This window comes from Drosophila erecta, unplaced genomic scaffold (genome assembly GCF_003286155.1).
Source record: "Drosophila erecta strain 14021-0224.00,06,07 unplaced genomic scaffold, DereRS2 tig00000021-arrow-pilon, whole genome shotgun sequence".
NCBI classification, from domain to species: Eukaryota; Metazoa; Arthropoda; class Insecta; order Diptera; family Drosophilidae; genus Drosophila; species Drosophila erecta.
The window spans coordinates 10,241,122-10,264,271 of record NW_020825198.1 but is presented as its reverse complement, the minus strand read 5'-3'; the positions used below and the strand labels follow the sequence as shown (position 1 = coordinate 10,264,271).

Sequence of the window (23,150 nt, the reverse complement as noted above, 5' to 3'; positions counted from 1 at the left end):
GACCAAACACACCACGATGAAAAATGTTCGACCACCGAGAGAGCTGGATAATCGAAATTTTTTCCCCGATTTCCCTCTTTGTCTTTAGGAATCTTTTTGGCTGCCCGTTTCAGTTGTCATAATTGAGTTTTGCAGTGTCCTCAATTGAAATGGCAGTGTTTGGAAAAAAAATTGATTTCTGCCGGCTACTTAAACCACCCGCAATCATACAAGCACACACACACACACACACATGCCCGTAGTGAGACAGCAGCGAAATTGAAAATGAAAATTTAATTAAATTTTGATATCCGCTCTGACCATAAATGAGTCCAGCTGTAATTTGGGTAGCCGTCTCGTTCGAGTCCTGGCCAGTTGGGTCACATTATGACTTGATTTCAATTGAAAATTCAAATGGAGTGGGTGGCGGCGGTAGAAAATGCAACCGACCAAATGCATTGATAGAAGGCCAATCTGCTGGGATGACTTTGCCACACACACACACACACACACAGTATCCTTTGAGATTAGTCCTGCCAGATTGTAAAGTTGACTGTGTTGTTCGTGGAGCCTGAGCTGCAGCTTCTGGTGCATCTGGTGAGATTATACTTTTGTCCAGTGACCTGGAGAGTCCCTACTTTCGATTAGTTTGTTTGCTCGACTCGGCTGCGAACGTGTCCCCTCATCGTAGCCACTTAGATATGAGCTCATTTAGCCAGAAACGTTTTTTTGGCCACGAGTGCCGTGCAGTGCAGCAGATGCACTAATTTAAATTAATCCGTATACTCATATCATAACGTCGGCTGATAATGCATTTCACTGATTTGATATATGGGCTACGGCGAGCGATTAACATAAATAATTAGATTTGGGTCAAGTCGGGCGGCAATAACGTGGCTGAAACTAAAATACTACAAAAGCCTGGCCAGCGAACTGAACACGTTCGGCTTAATAGTGCAGCCAGTTATGCTGACCTCAAAATACACACGAGAACAATAAGTTTTCCATGAAATTAGGTTTTGGCATAAATCTCTCCGTAAATTTCCGAAGGCAAAGCTGGAGTAGGAGCCCAGGTGCGTTTACGATTGTGTGGGTTAAGTAGCCGTAGTTTACACGCCTGTAGATCCTTCCGCCATTTTTCTTCTGCCTTTTGTGTGTGGGACTTTGGCCTGCGGTTATTGTGGTTGCAGCTGACCACTGTCCTCCACCCACCAGCCAACAGCCAACACGCCCACCCAACACCCCCAGCCAATCCGAAAGGTATCGCCTGGGCAACGAAATTAATCTCGTAAAATGTGCCAAAGTAAAAATGCAGAAATAAACAAAAGGAAAACAAAGGCCTGCCCCCAAGTCCCCCCTTCGTAAGTGTATCCATGACACCCTGAGCCACTCACACAAAGCCTGAGCCACTGAAGCAACCAAAACCACCCAAACACCCAACCAGCACCACCCGTTCCACATATGTCACGGCAAAACTTTCGTCTGCTGCTGCTCATGTAATTTATCAGTAAATTAAGCAATTTATTTTATTTATTCCATTACGTAAATCATGCAATTTGGCCCGATTTCATCATAGGTCGATGGCAACAATTTTCTGCCAACGGCAGCGATTTCTGCCCAGGATTTACATGCCACGCAGCCAGCTCACAAGTTGTTTTTACCTACACGCTTTGGTAATTTTATTAAAATCACTTCGAGTGCCTGTGGAAAGATGGAATTCGAGTTTTTCTGCAGGGTACTTCGAGCACGCAGTGCGCCCATAAAACGAAACATAATGGGCATTAGACTCAAAGTGATACCCACACGATAGAAAAGAATATCCGCCCACGTACGCATATGCGTCAAAACTTGGCTAGAAAATGTATGAATCTAATAAGCAAAAGCCGTATATTATTAGCTGCGGATTTGTTTGCCGCCAACCCAAAATGTTCCACCCACTTTTACGGCAACGAAGGAGTTATCGGGGTGGTCTGCGGTCGCAGCATCCCATCTCCATACTTTTGCTACTTGGCTTTGCTGCTGTTCAACATGGCACAAATTATGTTAGCCGGCAATCTCCGAGGATTGACTATGCATGAAGCGAGGGTTCTAGGAATGAGAGATTGTGATGGCGACAGAGCTCAGATGTGGAAACCCACACACGGAAATGCTATCATGACTTATGGACAAAGTTTTTCCAGGCATTAGTTTTCGGGAGAGTGCACTGTAGGAAAGTGGGGGGATAATCAAGAAATACTTAAAATTGGTGGTACCTACTGGGTGCAGAATAAGTATTTGATAGTTGGGCTCTTTTGAAATTGTTATTTGAAAAAGATTCTTGCGTAATATCCTTAGGTTTGGATGTTAATTAACATCTAAGAATATAACTATATTATTTTAAAGGGAAGTTTCGCTTAAATGGCATGGCTTTCTCAACTTAGCTACCATCTGAATTTAATAATTGTAGTAAGCATTGTAGAGCTTCGCCAATTAGAGTCCCTTCTCTGTCGCAGTGTAATTGTTGGCGCCTATCAGCAAAATGCCATCATTGCCATTTAAATACACACATCTAGACTCTGCAATTTGCTGTAGCTTGTATTAAATTGTGTAGCCGGAATGCCAAACTAGCTGCAGCAACAACAGTGCGTCACATTCACATAGACTCATCCACACAGGAAGTGTTAGCTTTGTGTGCTGCTCCTAATGTACAGACTAATGGGGCAGCAGTGGAGGGCAGGTGGACAGTTGCCAGGATTCCCTGAACCAGAGAACTCTCGCCAACTTCAGTGACACACGTACACACGATTAAAGGCGAAAGATGGCGAATGGAGCATACCTGCGCGCTACACTGAGAAAAGAGTTTTAAGCTTTGCGAATAACCGACATAATGGTATTCGAAAGTAGAGGTGGTATTATGATCTGAAAGGTGCTTCATGCTGATTAACTCATTTCTCCTAGACATCAATGTATAATCTCCGAGAGCTTCAAACACAACTTGTACCTGCAAGTGCACACATCGAATCAGGAAGTAAAACGTTAGTAATCTCCAGTATTCTCCACAGTGCAGGCCTGGGAATGGCTCTGGGGAATCGGACTCCGGCACGGACCAGCACTAGGAATCCTGGCCCAAAGACCAGGATCAGGAGGTCGGGCACTCAGTCAGCGGAGCGCACAAATACAAACGCGCAAACAATGAAACGAATTTTTGCGCTACGGCATCCTTAAGGCGCAATGTAATTTCCTGTGACAAAATACAAAGCTAATCTGCAGCACACAGCGTTGTCGGGAAACACGAAGTGGAATAAATTCGCCGTCCTGCGAAACTTGGCTAAAGGATTTCGGCGTGTGTGTGTGTGTGTGAGTTTTGCAGGACATACGGCTGACTTCGATACGTGCAGCAAGGCACGGGGATTTGGCTCCTCCGTTTTTGGACGGGAAGCAGGTCAAGGCTTTAACTTCTCACACTTTCTCGATCTGCCTGAGCCGTTTGGCGTTTGATGAGCAGCCGGCCAACAACGGCGCTACACAAATAGCCAAAGAAATTTCAAACTGGCGAAAATAAATCGAAACTTTGGATTTTCTCGTTCTTGTCCCCAAGTTTTTTTCCTTTTGTAGGAGGGTTTGGGATCAGGTGGCCAGGACATTTGTCGGTGATTCCGTTTGATTTCTCAAGTGTAAACTGCGAAGGCTGCAGCGCCGTATGCCGCACAAATATCAATATGCCAAGCCACGAGTCACCTGATCCCCCTCTGCCATCATTCCTCCTTTGACCATAATTGAATGGAGCCAGATGGATGTTGTTCCATGCCACCCCCATCGAATTCCATCCTGCAAGGATGCATCGAAATCATCAGCAGCAAATAGGGCAAACTACCTGCTTAGGCATTCCGGCTACGCAACGTGGATGGACATGGCCTGGCACTGAGCTCCGAGTCCTGATTTACCCAATTGTTGCCTGATTGACAGGCACATCCAGTGCAATCGCTCTCAAGGCGCCGAGTGCACAGTGGTTTTCCCCTGTGGTTTCCATATCCAATTTAATGGTGCTCCAGCATTCCGGGAATGCCCACTAATGCGGCTGTGGCGAAACTCAATTCGACGGCTTCCCAAGTCAGATATTCGCCAGGATGTGCTCCTGACAGCTTCGGGCAACTTGAGTGCCGGCATAACACTCAGTAAATTCAGTAGGAACTAATCATTAATAAATACAGACGGGAACAAACGGAATAGAAGGCCCCTTAAAGTATTTTGCATTGCGTTTAAGAGCTGCATACATCATTCCACTCTAGAACTAAGCATTTCCTACCATTTTTTATTGATGCCATGCCTATTTAATAAATATTATTTGATGGAATTCCAGTACACACTCAGATACTTCACTTTGATGACCACTGCCTTGCGACAGCTAACAAACCTTGAAGCAGTTCTCACCATCTCACCAGCTAGATGATGACCTATGCACATCCTGTCCTGCAGGAGAATGGTGCGTCTGAAGGACATTTCTGATTGCCAGGCAACTTGGGGCTGGTAAAAGGACAATTGAGCTGCTATGAGCTGCGTTTGTTTGCCTGTCACAACACGAGGCCCTGCTTCTGTCATTAACGCTCGAATTCAAGTGGCCTTCGACCTTCCATTGAGACTCGTGGTGACCAAACGCAGGCGAAGGTCGAAGTTCAGAAGCTATATCCAAATGGATGATCTGATTTACATACAGATTACGATTGTATATATCTGCATTCAGTCCACAACATATTAGGGACTTGTTAATCCGCTTTACAAACAGTTTTTCAATAACCCAAATGGAAATGGGTTTGTCGTTTAACATTAAAAACAAAGGGCGCATGCCTTGTTAAACCATAAAGTCAATAGGAGCTAATCTCGACTACATTCTGGCACATTTGTTTGAAACATATAAAACACAAGTATTTTTAATAACTGTAAGGTGAAAAAAAGCACAAAAGCGCATTCATAATAAGGCCAACAGTTCGCTTTATCACTGATTAGAATGCAATAAACAAATGAATGCAATTAACTTTTACATTGTCAAAGGTAGATGAAAGTCAATTAACTGTTAAGTGGTTATTTATGAACTGAATATTTTCACATAATTTATATAAATAAGGGAAGCATGCTTAAATTTGTACTACTTGTCTTAGTTTGTCTTATTTAAAGTGAAACATTTTAGTAAAGAGCGTTTTTTTTCCAGTGGCTTCGACTTATGTCGCGATTTTAGATTCATTCAAACAGTTTTGAAAGGCAATAAACATCGGATTTCACTCGCAGCTTATCGCTGGTTCGCCTAGAACATCCGGAGTAGTGTAAGCTCGTATATTTCGTGACCAACATTTTTCTTTTTGGATTTTCCGCGTGCCGCGGCTTTTGGCCCTTTGCATGTCGGGGCTGTTGCTTCATTATTTTGTTTGTTAAACCCACTATCGCACGGGCATCTCCGAAACATGGCGCCCACCTGGGTGCTGCGAAAAAGCCCCAAAACAGGATCCCCGTTCTCGCCCCCGAATTCTATTTCTATGCATTCATGCATAATGGCTGGCAAACGTTTACAATGGCAACAGCATGGATTTCCGCACGTTACCATTTGCGGTCCATTTGCGGGAAAACGCTGGGTGGTGGCCAGTAGTCAGTAGTCGGGGTCACCATGGTGCTGTTAGCATGATTGAAAAACGTGCCCCCTTCATTTCCGCATCCGGTGCGCCCAGGCCCGCACTCTCCTCTCAAATTGTATGCCATTCGTTGTCATAGTCGCAGGACTTTTCCCCACCCTCCGTCTCCTTGCCTTTTGTCCTTGTCTGTGGCCTTTACAATTACGTAATTTATTTTAACTGTGTCAAATCCACGACGATCGACAGCGATTATGCCGGCAAATTGCAACAATTCCTCCTCCCACGCAGTCCCACTGGCAATTTGTAAATGTCGCCGGTATCCGTCTTTGTGTTTTGGCTGGCGGGAAAGCCTTTCCCGGCAGCCTGAAACTGTGGGAACTCAGCTCGTCTGTCTGGCACTCACTTAACTGCAATTAACCGCAGTGTGCTAATTAATTTGCTCATAATTGATGCGATTATGTGCTGCGAACCCGCTACAAAACAACCAGTCCCCCTCGCCCCGTGGGTCACATCAAAACATCAAAACCGAAAATTGGGCCATTTTCACTGAGCCAATGGATACGGGAGATTGTGGAGCCGCTGCACTTTTGCGGTCCGGCTGGAAATCAAGCGAGCCGAGTTCCTGCACAATTTATTAAGGACTCGGAGCCGGTCAATTGTGAAAGAGTCACGGGCATCCTGCATGCAGGCGGAAATGAGCCGAAATTGCAATCGGAAAGCGGGCTCAGTGGGCTTGCAGTGGGTCAAGGCGGTCGGAGGTCACCACTGTCCACTGGCGGACCTCTGGACTTGGAACCAGCCCCCGGGCCAGGTCCATTTGACTTCATAAAACGGCCCGTTGGGTAACGCCCTGTCACGGATACATGTATTCAGATGCAAAAGCAGTGCTGCCAGGACATTTGAAAATTTGTCACACGGCAAGAAATCAATTTCTACTCGACCTCGGCTATAAGCATTAAATACAAAATAAAATGTTTTTGGGTACTTTTCTTGTAAGGGAAAAACCCAATGATTATTATTAGATTCCGTTACCGTATATCACGAAATTAGTATTTAAAACATTCTTATGTTTCTATTCCAGTTTCGGAACTAACAACTAACTAACTTTCCGACAGATCCACATTTTCCCTGCACGCTGCATACAACTATATACATTCTAGATACAAATCTGTTTCAAAAAGTGCTATTTTTTCGTGTGCACCGGAGCTTTAAGCGCAACAAAGAAAACAAAATGCCAGCGCAGTGGATGGCTGTCGGGTTCGTTTGTCAGTTAATGTAAGCGCTCCTCCACAAATGGCATTTGATGGGCGTGGCACTCGGATATTTGGCCGGAGGAGGAGTGCTCCGATTGTCCCGATTTTCGGGCGGTGCTACTGACTAGGGGCAGGGCAATGGGTACTTACCATTTAGGACATGCACACGCACACTGGCCACATCTGCATTGGAGGGCGCACAGGAGTATTTGCCCGAATCGGCCAGATCCGCATTCTGTATGAGCAGAAATGAGGTTGTCACATCGCCCTTTTCGGTAATTACCGACACGCCGCCTCTTGATGAATCATAATTAATGACCTGCAAATGGAGGAGGAGAGTGGTGAGTCCTTAGTATTTTCCATGCATGTTAAATGCCCACTCCCTTGCCCGCAATAATGTCAAAACAATGAGCGCCCAAACAGCAAGTCGCATGTTCCGACGGCTGTTGTGCCTAATCCCACTTTTGACCCTCCTTTAAAGTGGCGAAAAATGTTGCAAAACATGTGGCACAGTAAGTGAGTTACGTAAAATTGTCTGCTGATTTCTGCTTTTGATTTCCCTCACCAGCCATCGCAGTCTAAATTATACACCTGAAGTGCAAAATAATTGAGGGTGTCACAAAACACTGCCCTTGACTGACACTCGTGGAAATTGTGATTTTAATTGGAGTTCGATGGGCGGCGGGTTTGGTGATTAAAGTTAACTTTCGACATCAAAGATCGCCTGAAATGCCATCCAAATGAGGCGGATTTAAGGCTGCTTCTGCCCTCATTATGCTTATTACTTTCTGGCAGCCATGGCAGACGACTTGGTATTATCGATTTGTGCAGAATGACGGCAGGTCCTGTCAAGGACTGGATTTAACAGCGGCTGAATGCATATTAAGTCGCTCCATCCAGCTGACAAAAACAAATACCGGAATAATTTGCCAATACAGCAGGGCCAAAGTTCGCGTTGGAAACGAACTGACAGAGAATTGATATTAACACATAATGCCGCTGACAGGGCAAAGACTTTGTCACCAACAACAGAAGCGAAAAGAAATGCTAGAAACAACAGCGGCGGAAATGAGGCGGCTCACAACCCTTGGCCAAAGGACCTCGGGCGCATAATCTGCCATCTAATCCCAACTAATCGACGACATTTGCGCTAGTTGGAGGAATGGAAGCAAAGTTAGTGTCACTGATAGTGATGACGATGGCCAAGCAGATATAGACATCAAGAAGTGGGCAGGAAATTGGATAAGTCAGATAAATCATTGATAGCGATTATGAAAATGTGTTGATTGCACAATTACATCCGTTGACATGGCAAATTGGGCAACTCCTCAATTCTAATTCTCAATTCTATGTAATATTAAGTTTTTTGGTAGAATTGTTCTCTGCAAAAATATCGCTAATTTAGAAAGTATATATATTTGTGTAAATAAATATCGCACAAAATGACTCCTCTTTTACGAGTATACCCCAAAACAGTGGATGTCAGTCATGAAAACAATGAAAATGACACAAAGTTTGTCGCACAAACTTTTGGCAAGTGAAAAGTTTGCCTATCAGTAGGCACACGATATCCTGGCACCATTATTGCCGACTCCAGCATAAAAACCATATTTGTGTTATAATATTTTTGCCCTCGGCGCAAATTAGTTAATGAGCTTGGGCGGCAAGGGGGCGCGGCCGAATTACCAGTGAGTTGGAATAAATGCGAGTCTGCAGTTTGTCATTTGATAAATTGAAAATAAAAAGCATCCTGCCATTGGAAGCTTAAAAATTCATGGCGTGCCGCCTGCAATTTTCATGACAACTGCAGCTGCTGCTGACTTCTTCAATCTGGTGGATCAGATGGGATTGGTAATGGTATTGGCGAGTGGGGTGGGCAGGAAAATGGCATACAAAAGACACAAAAGGAAATAATAACTCGGCCGGAAACGGGCAAAAAGTAAATAAAATATTTGTGTAAAGTGTAGCTCATTGAAAATGCGCATATATAGGATTTATGTGGCACTCGGCCACGCAATAATCGCCCCCATATTTCAAGCATAAAAATCCAGCAAGCCTTGGGTCATAAAAATCCCGAGTAAATAAAAGTCGCTCAAGGCGCAGTATTTGACTGAAATAATCGTGAAAAGTGGAGCAAACTGGCGACCCATTGAAAATCCCACTTGAATGCTGAAACTGGGCAAAGAAATTGGCTATTAGCTGAAACCGAGGTTACGTGAAATGTCAGTTATTTGCTGGAATTAGCCGGAATCCATCCGGCATGCTAGCCACACATATGCCACAGTCGAGCTGTCAAGGACCTGACCTCATGTGCGAAGAGGCGAAAATATGCAACACGTTAATTACAATTAGCGAGCGGAAGTGCGAGGCAAAAAGTGTTGCATACATTTCAGGGCTCCGCGCTGCAAGTACATCAACTGGGTTTATCCATCCATTAAACTAATTAACAGCAAATTTGCATGGATCGTAAATAATCCGTGTGCACGGAGCACGGAGCACGGAGCACGAAGTACGGCGAACAGGACAGCGCAGGACTTCGCAAAGCCTGCAGCAAGGACGCGTTAAGGTCCTGTGGCCACACACAGGTGCACTTGGTCCACAGCTGTAGAAGGATTTTAATTAGAAAATTCCTGGAATACATTAAAATACGCCAAGTGGCTGTGCAAGAAGTGAGCAGCAGTTGCTGGCCGGATTTTGTGTGTGCAGCGCATTTACCACCGCTTTCTCTTTTTTGTGCCCCACAATCTTTTACTCCAAGCGTTTTTTGTTGATATTTTGTTTGGCTCTTGCAACGCAATTAGCGTGCAACTGTTGCGGATTTAGCACTCTGCAATTAGCCAGCACTGGCTGCTGCTTAGCCTGGCTAAGACAACAGGGCTAATTGGCAGAAGCGAAGGGACAATTAGGTACAAGTTGAGCAGCCGATCTGAAAATTCTCTGCTCCCATTTCCTTATCCTTCTATTTGTCAACAGCGGTAATTTAAACATGACCTGTCCGCCAAAACGTCACTGGCCGAGTTATCCTTGACGGATTTGCATTTGCATGTGTGAAGGACGCAGGACGACCGGGCGCGTTGATTCGCTCATTAAAATAACAGCAGCTGACGTTTAAACCTGATGAGGGTAACCCAAAAACAGAAAAACAGACCGACTGAAACGGCAATGGAAGGATATGGAAGGATAACTTCTGTGTCACCCGGTGGCGTATGAGCAACGAAGTTTGCTCGAAGGCATTGAAGTTTTCTGATTTGGAAGTCAGCTTTCCCAAGTTGGGAATGACATATGTCATTGTTAAGCGAAACGAAATATTGCTGATGAGGGCAATTAGACTGGTTCGGAAATAAGTGAGATCCAAGGTCTGTTATTAAGTTTGCAACCTATCTTATTAAGGGAAATAAATAAATAAATGTTGCACAATGAAAACCAACCAAGAACCCACGAATTAAAACCGTTTACGTTTACTTTCTCGAGTGGCTGAGATGAACTAACGCGAAGTGGTCCGTTTTCAGAGACTGTAAAATAACAATAAGCTTTAATTACCTCCTCGTGGTGATACCAAAAGATGTAGGCCGGCGGTTCGGGGCTGAACTTTACAGTGCAAGTGAGATTTATGGTGCTGCCTTTATCCACGTGAAGGTCAGGACCTCCCAGGATGGTGGCCGTTGGCACTGGGCGAGGCACCGAGAAAGATAGAGAAAGGCGAGGAAAAGTAAGTGCATGGAGAAAAATATATAGATGAGGATGAAAGGTGGGCGCTGAGCGTTGGCTGGCACTGTAGAATAATAAAGTACGAGATAAAATGGAATTATTGTCGTATAAAAACCAGGTCCTCGAAGTCCCTTCGACGTGGGACTTCGCTTTTCCTTGGCCGTGCGTGTTACTCACTCGTTTGCCGTGTGTAATTTATTTGTTCAACAACTTCGTTTTTCTCTGCAATTCGGGGTGTGCTTCAATTCTTTTTCTTTTCGTTTCTTTTTATTTTTTATTGTATTTTGTCATCAGCCGCTGAGAGAGTGTCCTTTGTTATTTGCGACGACGACAAATGGTGGATTTTTTATGAAGCCCGTGTGCCCGAAACCGAATCGGCACCGGAATGCCGATCCCGACCCCGATTTCGATTCCGATGCCGATCCAAAGGACACCTCTTCAACTGCTCAACTCACCCACGACATTCAGGCGGACGAAATAGCTGCGCACCGGCTGCGTCGATATCTGGCACTCGTACATGCCGGCGTCCCGTTTCTGGGCCCACTTTATCTGCAGTGTCCAGTCCTCCGTGTCCTGGTGATGGGTCGCCTGGAATCGCTGGTCGCTGGTGTAGGTGTACGAGCCCACCGTCAGTATGTGGATGTCGCGGTGCCGGATCCAGGACACCTGTAAAATACCAGAAACAATCGTAAATATTTGCACTCTCGAGAGGGCTAAATCAAAAGGATTGCTCCTGGCGTGGGGTGTACTCCACTCCACCTAATGGAGTACAGACATTGCTGGAAAAAGTGGCGAAATATATGAGATGTGGTAGTGCAGGCAAAGGTAAATAACTTGCTACTAAGTTGAGTAACTCCTAACTCCTTTCATTGAAGCACTTTTCCAACACAGCTTTTGAAGAATCATACTTAAACAATTAACTCACACTTGCTTTGCCGCGCTGCAGCCAAAACGATATCATTATTTTAAAACTCGTAAAATCGCGTCATTTGTCTGCGCCTTGAGTAGGCGGCTGCCCATTAAAAATGCAGCAATTGAAAATGAATTGCCGACGCAGTGCCATCAAAATCGAATAAAACACCCATCTAGAAGGAGCTGAAGGATCCAAAGGCGTCCCGAAAAAGTTTTGCATATTTTTCGGCTGGGCGTACGTGACGTATGAGCGATGTGTGACGAGCGGCTGCTTGAATTTCCGGCGGGTTCGGTTGGAATACAGGGGGAATCCACGAATCTCGGCGGATCCTCTAGAGAAACCACTGCTGCTGGTGCTCTGGTCGTGCTCGAGCTGTTTTGGCTTTGCTTAATTATCACAAACTTTTTAAGTAGTTTGCGGTGCACAGAGATAACTTTGTAAGCTGGCAGGGCGGCGGCTTATATAAACTTATTAAGTCAAATGTAAATGCGAAATTATCGCACTTGACAGCCGAGTACCCACATGCACCGCCACACGTACATACAAGTGTATGGTGTTTTCTCGCAGTGAAAGGAAAGCATGCGTGCGTTTAATTATACGCAATGTTGTTGCATACTTTCGAGGGCCGCCTTCAACAATTCCGTTTTCGGTTTAAGGATTGCATGCAGTTATCCTGTCGAGCTCTGTTTTCGGTTAGGTGATTACTGCTGCTCTGTGCACAAAAAAAAAGCCACCAAGAGTGCATAAAAGTGCGAAAAACATGGCTCTCGCACTTTTGACAACTAACGCACACACTCGCAACGACAGCGCCGCCATTAAACAAACATTTTACGCAACAAATTAAAGCGTAATTAACAAGTGCACGCTGTGCTGCATGCGGTCCTGTAATGGAGCCACGCCCCCAAGGCCCCAAACTCCAGCCCCCGCCGCCCCCAGGGGGTGGGCTCATATTAGCAGCAACGCCCCAGCAATATGAAAAGCACATGCAGAGCAAACAAATTAGGCCACTTCAATACCCAAATTGGGCATTACACCACAGATATGATTATATCAATACACGATTTTTCTCTTAGTTGCACGTGTGATGAACAAAAACTGTATCACATTGATGGATGCATCCAGCACCTTTATAAATGATTCATCATCATTACGATGGTTTATCCAGTTCATAAAGGCATTATTTTCCGTATGTTACATTTTAGGTTCCAAAAATATCAAACATGTATCTTTTACGCTAATTCAACTGATATGAGCAAGTACTCTTGTTATAACAAATCCAATATGCATTGAATTTGATGGTTGTGAACAAACATTTTCTTGCCGTGTACGACATGAGAAGCAGCAACAACAGCTCGACATTCCGCTTCAAGTTGCGAGTTGTGCCCCTGGGTGGGGTTGGTGAGGGGAGGGGAGGACCCATTGAGCCACCGGGTGGTGCCAAGTGGTGCAGCTGGGTGGTGCTCCGTGGCGGCAGTGCAACTTTTGGATCGTGCAACTCGGACTGTGAGCCAAATGCTGTTGACGCGTGCGGCGAGAGCAATTTCGTGAAATTGTTTAAATAATTTCGCGCTCAAATGCAATTCAGATTGCTGAGCAGCAGGGGGAGGAGGGTGAGGAGGGGGAGGTGGGCGTGGCAGGGCCAGGACTCAAAAGGGTTCGCCCACTTGAGGTTGCACAGTTGATGTATGTGTTAGCCGACATGGGTGAGTTTACTGGGGACTGGCTCTCATCGTCCCTCTTTTGTTTGGCAAGAAATTAAAAGTTGCGCCCTGCTAACGGCATCCGCATCCGCGTTCGCACTCGCATCCGCAACTCGCATCCGCAGCTCCATTTCACTGCTGGCTGCCAGCGGTATCCACTTCCTGGTGGCGCATTTGTGTCAAGTGCTCGCGAGCGTGTTGAAAGTTTGTTGGTTTTTGGCATCGCATTTTCCCTTTGGCAGCATGGCGAAAATGAGAATTGGCGGGCATCTATATGCAAATTTCCTCTTTTCCTTTTTTCGCAGGATAATAAAGCATCGCCTGGGGCACCGAGACGTGTGTCCCTCAGTCATTAATCGCCGCCCATCTGCCAACTGCCAACTGCCTAATTATTCATAAACCTATCTTTCATATTAAAAAGTTGATACCCTTCGCAGTCACCTTTCGACAATTATATACATTTCACTAAGCACATTTTCCAGAGGCTGCCAGCTGGCCAAATTAAATGCTGCAAAACGATTACAAAACACATGAATACATATCTCTGGGGAATCTGTATGCCGTCTGAATGTGACGGCAGGAAACACTGGAGATCAAGCCCCGAGGAGCAGCAGATTGCTCCCGGCCGACCTTTGTCTTGTGACCCCGCACCAACGAGGAGGACGGGAGCAATTAAAGCAGATAAACAAAAGAAACAATTGCGAAACAACAACAGAACAAAATACGGGGAGGTAAAAAATGAAATTGCTAAATTTGCAAAGAGACAAAAAACCCAAAACTTGAAGACAACTTGAAAGCCGCCTTACCGCAAAACACAAACAGAATGAGGGGCGTGCTGTGAGGTTAAGGAACTAATTAAAAATTTCACCGTCATGCTAGGGGAATTACATTTTGGTCTACGCGTCGGCGACCAGTTTTTAGGCAATCGGCCAAGAAATCAACGCAAAAGGCGGCCACAAAAAATAAAAATTATTCCGCGCATGGAGAACGAACGCAAGTTGGCCCAAACTTTAATGGCCACGAAGACTCGTTGTCGACACGCACGACAACAAACTTTTCGACACGAGTTCGCTGTTACCCCGAAAGTCCCGCATCGGAAACAGTCAGATTCAGCTACACACTTAAAGAAACAAAGCGTACTTGGCTGGGTCTTACGAACATGAATAAAAGATGCCACTTTTAATATGATTTTTGGGCTGCAGCAAATCACAGATGGTTAGTCACTTCAGCATTCGCTTATAAGGAAAAATCAACATGCAAAAATTAAGTTTAGAAGCGTGCTTCTCAAAATTAAGTCTTACATTTTTCTGAAGTCTTCCAAATATAATAATTCTTTTCTGCGAGTGCATCTTGGAGCCGAAACTCACCGTTTTGTTGGCCAAATTGCGCACACGGCAACTGAGATAGGCGGACTTGCCCATGAGGGCGGTGACATTGCGCGGCGTCGAGGGATCGAAGTAGGGCTCCATCCACTTGGGATGGGTGTAGGCGGCGGTGGGCGCGGTGGGCAGGAGGAGGGCCGCCTGGCCGGGAGTGGGCGTGGTTGTCAGCAGGTCGTCCAGCGAATTGTAGCCCTCGATGGGTCCCTGCACGCCGCCGTTTGTCATGTCTGAAAATGGGTTGGAAAAAACGGCAAAGTGAGAAGTGAATTTCGGTGTGAAAAAGTCAAAAGCTGCAAATAGACACAAATGCTAAAGCTAAGCCCAAGCCCCCTCCCTTGGCATACGTATGCAAATGTGAACCTTTTATCTTTGTGCGGTTCACCACGAAAATATTAAAAACCCAAAGTGCATCTGTTGGCAAGAAATTCGTGCAGCCTGCCAGTCGCACACAAAATGACATTTACATTCATTCACTCACTCGGATTCGCCCCAAAAACCCCAACACGCTGAGTAACACTCTTTTCATGGGGTCAGAGGTCGCATTCGAGTACCGCCCTAACTTTGCTCATTAAACGCGCTCTGCTGCCCGCCTCTGTGGTCGAAAGGTGGGTTCAAGTGGCCCAGGGCCCTACTATTGGGCCCATGACCATTTACTCGCAATCTGAATGATAACCGAGGGTCCTGGTCAAATGTATTTCTAAATGCAAGTGGTGGCAGTGAGATACAGTGACAAGAAGGTATTTCATCTTTGATAACAATAACTATTTCATCAACGTATTGTTTACTAGTTAATAATGGGAAGTTTATATTTATCATATTTATTAATTTTATATGATTTAAAAAAGACTAAAAAGTCTGACTAAAGTTCTAAAGCATGAAAAGGCGCAACTCTGAAGGTTCCACTTCTGATTATGAATAATTTTTATGATACAAGTATTAGATATGGGAAAATCACATTTTGTGGCTGTCATGTTTCTAAAAATGTAAGTCACTGTACAGTGAAGGCTCCTCGTTACCAGATGCTGAAAATGGCGAAGGGACTGGGAGAAAGCAGTGAGAAGAAAGGGAATTGGAGAAAGGGGGCAACCTTCGAGCGAGTGAAGTGTTTGCGGTTGGCAAGTACAAGTGCACACATACACACACATGCATGTTGCCAGCGGAATTGTGTCACTGCTCACACACGCACACTCACTCACACAGATGGCAAGACCGCAAGTCTCCCTTTCTTTTCCTGCGGCAAACCCTTTTCACTGTCGAGCTCATGGTTATGCAAAATATTTGCACTCAAATCATATTTCAAGGATTAAAACTTGCATTCATTTGAAAACTGTTTTTCCACATGCACGCGCCCACATCTCGCACACACACGCACACTCACAAGCGCACAGAGAAAAATTACAAGCTGTCGTTTAAAAAATATTCAAATTTTGTTTCAATAATAGAAAGTGGCCTTAGTTGCCTTAGATAGCTTAACAAAGTGGCCATTTTATAGCAAATATCACTTTAAGAAATGTATGTATTTTTTCTCAGTGTTTCAAAACGTACACATACACACCCACAACTTCGGCTTCATTAAACAACATAGAGCTGGGAAAATCCACCCGCCCCCAAGTGACGCGCTTTTCCAAGCACAAGGGGGCGTGGCAAGCTCAATATGCTTAATGTGGGTTAATTTGAGTGAAGGTGGCATTTAATTTAAACTTCTCCCCACTGCAATTGGCATCTTCTTCGCCACAGTCACCACTTATCCAGCTGGCAAATGCTCCTCCTGTCCGTCCGTCTGCCTGTCTGCGTGTGTGTGTTTGTGTGTTTCTGGTAGCAAGCTGCATGCTGTATCCTTCGACTCGCAGGACATGTGCATTTGTCGATGCTCAGCTTAGTGGTTTGTTAACTACACTCATGTTAATGTTTCTCCTTTTCCCCAAGTGCATCCGTAAGACATACCACCATGTGCGGATGTCGTTGTAAACAGCTTTAACATCCGAAATTCCTTATTTACAGATAATCGACGAAGTTCTTGTGCTCCTGAGTGCACAACAACAATAGCCGAAGGCCTATTGCAAACATAATAGGATATTCCAACAAAGACATTAATTAGATGTCGTTTGATGATTGAATAAAAATAATGTTGTTCACCAGCTCTCATTAAATTTCCGAATGATCTTGGCTCAGGATAATGAGGTAAATTTGTAGGATGGGTACAAAATGGACCAAAAAAGGACTAAGGTGCACTTTTTTCACGCCTTGTTTCATTGGGATACCATTCCATCACAAACGGATCTATATAACCTAATCAGTTATACAGCAAACGCATATCTTTTTTTACGTAATCCTGTTTAAATTTTGATTCGTTTTAAGCCCCGGTAAACCAAGCTGTGTGGGCTTTAAGGAGCGGTAAATTCGAATTCAATTGCCACCGCTGAATTTCCCCCATTTGGGGGCGCTGGGAAAGCGGCATGTGTAAAAGTGGGTGCGATTCAAGTGAGTTTTCCCACTTTTTCGCCCCATCTGCGTGTGTCTGGGGTTGGTTTAATCATTACGGGGCTAGGCCATTCCACCAGTCAGCTCCTCCATTCACCATTCACCAACCTCCAATCCCAAGCCTCCTGCCGCCCAAAACTCAACTCCTACATCCCAACCCACTTGATTCATCCACTCACACAATGACTTTGCATATTTGCCCTTAATTTTCGACAACGTTGACGAGCCGCGTGGAGCAATTAAGAAAACTTTTGCAATTTTCACGCTTTTGTTTCGGCATTCTTTTTTCCATTTCCCTCTCTTTGGCAGTAGAGACACGCGAGGAGTGTGTGGCGACTGAAATGATGCGTAATGTGCAACACTTTGAACCGTTGACTCAATGAATTCGGCTTATAAAATAGAACACAAATAGAACATCCCACCAACACAGCCCCCATAATTGCCTGCTTATGTTGGGAGCTCTAATTTAGCAAGATGGGGATTCTACGCACTTAATTGTGTTTAATGGCATTGAATTTCATAGTAAATATCGCTACATTTCGTTGCCTTCGCGGTAATTAAAAATCAACATTGGCTGGGTATCGAGTTACCCGACATCCTCCGTTTTCAGTTCGACTCTGCGGTGCTTCTTATTTCCAGCTCTCATTTGTAGCTTGGGAGGTTCGAGTTAAGGGGTATAATACAATATATAGTATTAGATGTACTCTATATATATATAAGTGTTATTTAACTTTGGTATCTATTAAAATAGTGTGGGCTAACTTAATAAACTTATACAAATTAGTACATGGCGTGTACTTTTTTGGTAGGAGGCTTACTAATTTTGAGTGCTGACTGGGTATCTTATAGTCGTTGCCTGGCACTGCAGCATCTTCTGCGCCTTTCTGTCTGCTGACTGCTTTATCGCACCACTCATTTCAGATGACGAGGGCAATTGGAAAGGCTCCTGAACGTGGCCTGCCAACGGCTCCTTGAGTAATGATGCCTTTTGACATTGTCTAAGCGATTTAATGCGTGGAATCGTGAGTTGGCTGGAAATCAAATGGGCATTGAGATGTCGGCCCTCGAATATGCACGCGGCCACCACTCAGCCACTCAGCCACCCAGGCACTCAGCTACTCAGCATTGTGAACCGCCAAACCGCCGAACCGCCGAACCGCCGAACCACCGAACCACCGAACCATTCCAGGATCAAGTCACTCATTTATTTATGTTGAGCACGGTGCATTGGGAGGCTTTTGTGGCTGGGCATGCTGCTCTTTTGGCCATCATCGCCTGCGGCTGGGATGTCTTAATTAAGCTTAAATGATGCTGCAAAATTTATTTCATCTCGCACCAGGAGCAATATCGCCAAATGGGGTTTAAGGTGCTTCTTCTATATACGCCCGCCGTGCATATAAATTATCCAAGCAAATTACAAGGCACGAAAATTGAAATTTTGTATGTGTATGGGCCGATGGGCGGCGCTTGACGACGGTGGGCGTGGCAGCTTGGCTCTTCAATTGGCTGTCATATTTGCTCCGCTTCTTTGCTTCACACATAATAATTTTTAATGCTGTTCATTAATTAGCGTCAATCGAGAGGAGCTTAATTGCTCGCATGATTACCCCCAAAGAAGTGAAGAAAAAATGCGTGTCTACAAATTGGAAACACAATGAAAGTCTGTTCCACCAATTTTCAACAAAAAGTGGATTATATTCTCCGCAGGAGTTGACCCCATTAATTGGATATAATTGATTAACGAGCGGATAATTATTGCTTGTCATTACTCGAGTTTTTTCCAATTTAAGGCAGAGTTTAAACTCGTGTCTTAAATGCTACGAAAAAGTCTTGTCACAACTAATTAAGCATTCTATATAAAATAATGTGGCTTTTCGTAACATTTTGAAGAAAAGAGAAGAAAAACATCTTGAAAAAAACTAGCTTCTTGACTAAAATATTACAATTTAAAAGTTTACATTTTGAGAAGAAATAGTTTATGTATATATTAGATTCGGGATACGAGGCCAATGTGATGATGCTATTTTTGTGCCTGCCATCTTTTACTTTCTCGAAAACTTCACAAAAGTGAACCTTGCCCGCAAAAGTATGCTATGGAAAACAAATCCGTCCAGCCTCAAAAGGAAATAGTTTGTGCATGAGGAATTTGTTGGTTCCACTTAATTTGTTTCGGGATACACCGCTGCACACACACTGGGTTATAATCAAGACACATTTCCCGGCTGTCTGAGGCAATTTAAGGGCTTAACATCCTGTTTGCTGCCTTTGTCTCTTGTTATCTTCAACCTTGATTGACAACATTTTTGTGCAGCGTCCTATCCTCCTGGCCAATGTTGTTGTTGTTGCTGCTGATGTTTTGCTGTTGTTGTTGTCGTTCCGGCTTGTTTGTCTTTGCATAGCCACTTCGTATGACAAAACATGCGATACAACACGACAACAAGAACAGGCAACAACTCACACACGAGCAGGAGAGTGTGTGTGATCATATATGCACACTTGGCTTAGACAAGAGCATAATTCTTCTTATGAAATATTCGTAAAATTCATACAAAGTACAAGCAAATGGCATGTGAGTAAGTTAAAAGAAGTGTGTGTTTGTGTTTGTGTGTGTGCTCGCGTGTGAGTGTGTGTTTGCTTTTCAGGCATTGAAGGCCGAAAGCATAAAGTGAAGTTTATACAAGAAGTTGCCTCCGCTCCTACTTCGGGTAAGCCTGGTATCCTGGAAGTCCTGGTTTCGTTTCAGCTTCAGCTTCTGGTTCTCGTTCACGTTCTTGTTCCCATTCTCGTTCTCGTTCTGGTTATGGCGTGGCTTATCACCTCTGGCATGGGTTGAAGCTTATAATGAAGCATTGTTTGCCGCTCAAAGTTTGGCCAGAATGGAGAACAACAACAGCAACAGCATCAGCTGCAGCTCGAGCTGCAGCTCCAGCTCCAGCTTCAACAAAAAGACAAGCCCCTGGCGAAATGGCGAGGAGAATGGCGAAATCGGCTTCTCCACGAGATATTAAAACAATATTTGCCGGGACTAAAGTTGGTCGCATAAATGCATGCAGCTGCTCGTACAGAAACCTAAGTACGTTCTGTTAAAATTTCCGAAGAGCACTGAAACAAATCAGTGATATAAGGTAATAAAATAATATGACGTGTTTTCTGATCCCTTAAGAAAGTGTGGAGCTCAAAATCCGATGCTGTAAATATTATATTAAATATTAAATACCTTTCAAGACATTTCTTTGAAACTATTTTCCGCTAAGTCAATCCTTTTTCCCCTGTGCAACATTTACATGATAATTTAAATCAAGGAGTTCTGTGGCCCTGTTTACCTATTGGTTTTGGCCAGCAATTTGCCTGCTCAGTTCTTGATTATAGCCTGCCCCATTGCCGTCTGTTATTGTTTGGCATTTTGCACTAGTCTCGATTTTATTAATGATCACCATAGATTTTCCAATCAGTGTGTGTAATGCCTTTCCGCCCGAATTGTGCGGGTCACCAACCAGAGTGCCACGCCCCCTAACTCGGGTCGCTTTTGTGCCGACCCCATGGGTGTGTGAAAGAAATCTATTCAATGGCTTGGAAAAGGGTCTGCCATGTCCTTGGGCCCGGTCGGAAACCCAAAAAAGCCTGGCTGCCAGTCGCAATGTCACTTCGCCAATGGATTTGAACGCGATTGAAGGCCAGAACTGTTGTTGAATTTTAATTGCGTGTGTTAATTTTGGGGTTCCTCCATTCAATTTAAATTTATGGCACAGAGCCCAAACCCATAAATTGAAGTGGGTCAGGCGCAATTTAAGGCACAATTTATTATCATGGCGGTGTTCGATGCTCTGGCTGCTCTGGCTGCTCTGGCTGCTCTGGATGCTGGGAAATTGGATCTTACTACGGATTAAATCGAGATTGAATCCTTGAACGATTGGCCAGGTGTTCTGTGTGGTCTCTGCATTAAACAATGCAACTTAATCAATCAGCAGCTGCGTGTCTTGATAAATGTCGGTTAGGCGTTTTCGAGTTTTTTTCACAATCGAAAACCGCAATGTAGACATTTTAATTGAAGCCAGGCCAAGTGAGATGTCACAACATGTCGGCTGAAGAAAAAGAGGGATTGCGTATTTACAATTGGCAGCAAACCGCAAAAGGCAAACTCGATTGCAATTGTTGAGCCGGCTGCTGCAATGAAATATTAAATTCAAATGAAAACACAATAGATTTTGGCTCAGCCAGGGCATTCATTGTTCCATCCATTGAAATATTTAGCAGCACAGTGGTACTGTATAGATCTGAGGGACCCTTGACTCGGCTTAAGCTTATCCCCCCAGTTTTATGTGCCTTTTCGCCACTTTATGCCACTGTAAGCCGAAACAGCTGCTGCTGCTGCTGCTGCTGCTGTCGGAAAACCACATGGCAAAGTGCAAACAAACATATAATAAATCATTTTTAAATAATTCACAATCTGGCCAAATGGCAGTAAGAGCAAACACGAGTGTGCCTATCAATGTGCTACGTAAAGTCGAGCTCCAAAGCTGCGTTTTGCAGTGGGTGTAAAAAATGTGCGAGAAGCGAAAAAAACAAAAAAAAAACATGGCCAAAATGTCGCTTTTCTGGTCTTTCGGCTCAGCACAAGCTTCACTTTTGGCCATCACGAATTCGATGGCAGATCCGCAATACGTGCTGCCATCGCTGCGAGGATTGTAGCTTTAAGAACTGGCCCATTTGGAGTTTTTGTCCTCCCCTTTTTCCTATGCCAACCGTGCTGGCCATTCCATATGCATGTGGCTTAGAGGAGGCGGCCAAAAGGGAGTCCCCCAAACTTGTTTGCCGTACGCGTTTTGCTGCAAGTTCCATTCGCAGCTACGAGTTTGATTGAGTGGCCCTTTGGTTGATGGTCGCATTTGGGATTGAGTTAAAACGTAGCAAATGACTTAAAAGTGCCAACTATGGCATGCTTAGCCATGTCTTCTCCTCTTTGGGCTCTCGTGTCTGTCCATCAGATCAACTTCATCATGTGTACTCGACTGCTAGAGCTGGCATATTGGCATGTTTGGAAAAGCCAGATAAAAGGATTTGCTAAAAGTTGTCGGCCTTAAGTCATAAATCAGAGTATATCTATTCTATTATAAGAATGCAAAATATGCAGAGAAAATATATATTTCTGGCACTTTACTCTGTTTAATCATTTTTAAAACCACTTTCAACAGCATTTAACCTATAATGTAGTTTGTCTGCTCGTTTGCAATGTTCCTAAGAGAATTTAGGATGAGGTTAATCCTTCTTCGGTAGTTGCCTTAAATCTTATTCTTGAACACTTTGATTTGCTGGCTATTGTATCTTTGTATCTTTTTACAACACTCTTGTCAAAATACATAATTTTTAGCAAGCCTTTTAATAGGCAGCCACATCTGACTGGAGACCTGCGCAGCTGGCAGCACTGGTGATGTGCAATCAGGACAAAGTCGGAGGAGGATGTGTCGGGATCTGTGCAGTGACAGTTATTCACTTACATAGTGGCACTTAGTTATAGAGCGATGGAAGGACGAGGAAGAACGTGCACAATCATTGCGTCAGTCACGTTTTGAATTGAAGAAATTCATCAGACAATTTCGACTGCGACACACAAAGTCATTCCTTCAGCTTCAGACGCTCATTCCCCGTCCCTTTGGTTTATGCCCAATCTAAGTTCGTTGGCAGCAATTTGTATTCCGTTGAATGGGTTTTACCTCACAGAAATACAAAAAAAAATACAAAAAATGGAAACGGGCACGAATTGATTGAATTAAATTGGGATTTTTATGCGTGCATGATTGCATTGATGAGCGGATTTCACTCTTTTTATATACAGTTTTTCTCGAAACTGCTTTCCACAACTTTTGAATGCTTTATTGTTTGAAATACTCATCAGTATAGTTGATGATGCCATTTTTATGTGCGCTTTGTTTATTGCGTGAAGCGCATTGAAATGACAGCATTTAAGCAATTTATAGCTTTTTCTTCAGCGCGAATGATTTGCACATGCTCGTCGACGGCAGCAAATTGAATAGTTTAAATAATTTATGGCGGCATTTACTTTTTTATAACTTACGATTATGTGGTCATATAACCATAACAAAGTTGCAGTCCGATTTTCACAGCTGAATGCTGCA

At 44.2% G+C, this 23,150-nt stretch overlaps 1 protein-coding gene across 1 annotated transcript in view; it reads right to left on the bottom strand.

The window, feature by feature from the left end:
* The window catches only part of LOC6546099 (junctional adhesion molecule A), a 62,860-nt gene that overhangs the window by 18,808 nt on the left and 20,902 nt on the right, over positions 1 to 23,150 (bottom strand). The window contains exons 2-5 of the mRNA XM_026977665.1: positions 14,521 to 14,762; positions 10,996 to 11,206; positions 10,373 to 10,500; positions 6,983 to 7,151 (exon numbers count right to left, since the gene is read on the bottom strand). Of these exons, the coding sequence (XP_026833466.1) occupies positions 6,983 to 7,151; positions 10,373 to 10,500; positions 10,996 to 11,206; positions 14,521 to 14,762 (750 nt within the window). The remainder of the gene's footprint in view (positions 1 to 6,982; positions 7,152 to 10,372; positions 10,501 to 10,995; positions 11,207 to 14,520; positions 14,763 to 23,150) is intronic.